Source organism: Dreissena polymorpha, chromosome 3 (assembly GCF_020536995.1).
Source record: "Dreissena polymorpha isolate Duluth1 chromosome 3, UMN_Dpol_1.0, whole genome shotgun sequence".
In the NCBI taxonomy this organism is placed as follows: domain Eukaryota; kingdom Metazoa; phylum Mollusca; class Bivalvia; order Myida; family Dreissenidae; genus Dreissena; species Dreissena polymorpha.
The window spans coordinates 138,055,271-138,057,565 of NC_068357.1; the positions used below are offsets into that span (position 1 = coordinate 138,055,271).

The window sequence follows — 2,295 nt, forward strand, 5'->3', positions numbered from 1 at the left end:
CTTTTGCATTATCCTTTTTTTGCATATTTTTCGAAAATACCTATATAATTATCATTCGTGTTAGCGGAAAAAAATCCTCAAAATAACTTAAAACGCTGAAAACTAATGATGTGCCATCTCAAATATAGCTATATAACGAAAAAATATATACATGCACTTACATGCGATTTTATTCAACGAAACATACATATTGAGGATTTAGTGAATTGGAAATTTAAAAATAAATAATTCAAAACAAATCCATTTCGTTCATGGCCCACATGGTAAGGAGCGGATCCATAGGTTGATTCCAGCCACTGGCACTCGTTTGTCCGGTGTTCCTGCTATTCCAGTTGTTATTGTTATTATTGAACCCTCTTTGGGGTTGTCTGGTCCAGTTATTATTCGCATTCTGGTTGTTTACTGGCCACTGTTGCGGACTTCGTGTGGGAGCCGCTGAGGCCTGGTTTCGGTTGTTTGCGAACGATGCGGCCTGGTTATTTACCGGAGAGCGGTTTAAGTTATTTACCGGAACTGGCGCTCTGTTCACAGGTTGGACGTTTGTCGGAAGTGTTGGTGCGGTGAACGCGGGGAACATGTTATTTACCGGCCATTGTTGTTGGCGGATATCCGGTGCGGCCTGATTTCGGTTGTTTGTGAACGGTACGGCCTGGTTATTTACCGGGACGCGGTTCAAGTTATTTACCAAAACTGGCGCTCGGCTTACAGGTTGGACGTGTGTCGCGCGTGTTTGCGCGGTACCTCCAAGAAACTGCAGGCCGTTAATGGGACTGGGCGTCCAGCCGCCCCCACCATTGCTAGATAATCCGTTATTGTTTGCAAATCCTTGATAACGCCATTGGTTGTTATTTACGGGCACGGTTGGAGCCACAGGACTCCTGTTTTGCCAAACGTTGTTAAATCCTCGATTCTGCTGCTGCTGCCTCTGCCAAGGATTTCTCATCCAACGGCGATCATCGTCGTCGTCCGATCGGTCGTCATCTCGTCGCCACACGTTATTACTTCCCCTTCTCCTCCTATCGTCATCATCGTCGCGATCCCATCGTCGCTGGCCCCATCCGTTGTTATCCAAACGTTCCTCAAAGCGGTCCCTGCGATTTTCCCTGCGATCTTCTCGATTATCCCATCTGTCGTCAAGACGATCCCTACGATCGTCCCAACGATCTTCAAATCTGTCGCGACGATCCTCGCGTCTATCCCAAAGATTTTCTAAACGATCTTCTTGTCTTTCCCAACGATTTTCCAGTCTATCCCTTCTATTTTCTACCGCTCTGTTCCACACGTTTCCGGCTACGCGTCCCCAGCGATTGTCGTCATCGTCTGATGATGAATCGTCCCTCTCGCCCCATTGCGCTGAAACGAAGCATAGTCGAGGCGTAAATCGTTTGGTCATCAACAGTACGAATTTTGGTCACATGAAAATTAATCAAAATCTAAAGATGTGAAACTATGTTATGGATTAGGTTGGAACTAAACAATTATTAATATCATTATCAAACGGAATGCTTTAATAAATGTTTGAAACAAGGGAACAAATGTTTTAAATATAGGGGCGTTAATCAACCAAGCAGCGAGCATAGCTCCAACTAAACTTGCAGCGTTATAATAGAACACGGGATAATGATCGATGTTTTTGTTTATTAATTATTTTTTTTAGTTTAAACTACAACCGATGTGTCAAGCATGCAATTATTTAGACTCCAGCAGCGTTTTTGCGTTAAATTATAGCAAAGGACAAAAAAGGGTTACTAAATCTGTACGGATTTGTAGTTGGGGCAGCAGTAGTCACTAATAGCAAATAGGTAACCTTGGCAATCAGTTTGAACGTGACTAAACATGGGTCAAAGATACAAAAAAAATCGTATTTGTGACACAGATATTGATGTACATAAAATCCAACTTACTTGATGTTTGTGTGAACATTGATTGAATTTATTAGAGCCTCGCTCTGGGAAAACGGAGCTTAATGCTTAAAAAATTGAGTCGCGTTCTGAAAAAAACTGGGCATAATGCATGTACGTAAAGTGTTGTCGCAGATTAGCCTGTGAAGTCCGCACAGGCTTATCAGGGACGACACTTTCCGCCTTTATTGGATTTTTGCTAAGAAGAGATTTCATTTAACCGAAAATATCATAAAAGCGGAAAGTGTCTTCTCTGATAAGCCTGTGCGGACTGCACAGGCTAATCTGGGATGACACTTTACGCACATGCATTAAGACCCGTTTTCTCAAAATGCGTCTCAAAGTGACGACACTTGCAACCTTAAATGGATTTTCGCTACTTAGAGACTTCCTT

The 2,295-nt window shown here is 42.8% G+C and overlaps 1 protein-coding gene across 1 annotated transcript; it reads right to left on the reverse strand.

Annotated features, from left to right (window-relative positions):
- Window positions 1–229: 229 nt before the first annotated feature.
- Window positions 230–1,393, reverse strand: LOC127872630 (bifunctional endo-1,4-beta-xylanase XylA-like). The gene has a single exon (XM_052415960.1). The coding sequence runs from the start codon at window positions 1,391–1,393 to the stop codon at window positions 230–232; it is 1,164 nt and encodes a 387-aa protein (XP_052271920.1).
- Window positions 1,394–2,295: the final 902 nt, after the last annotated feature.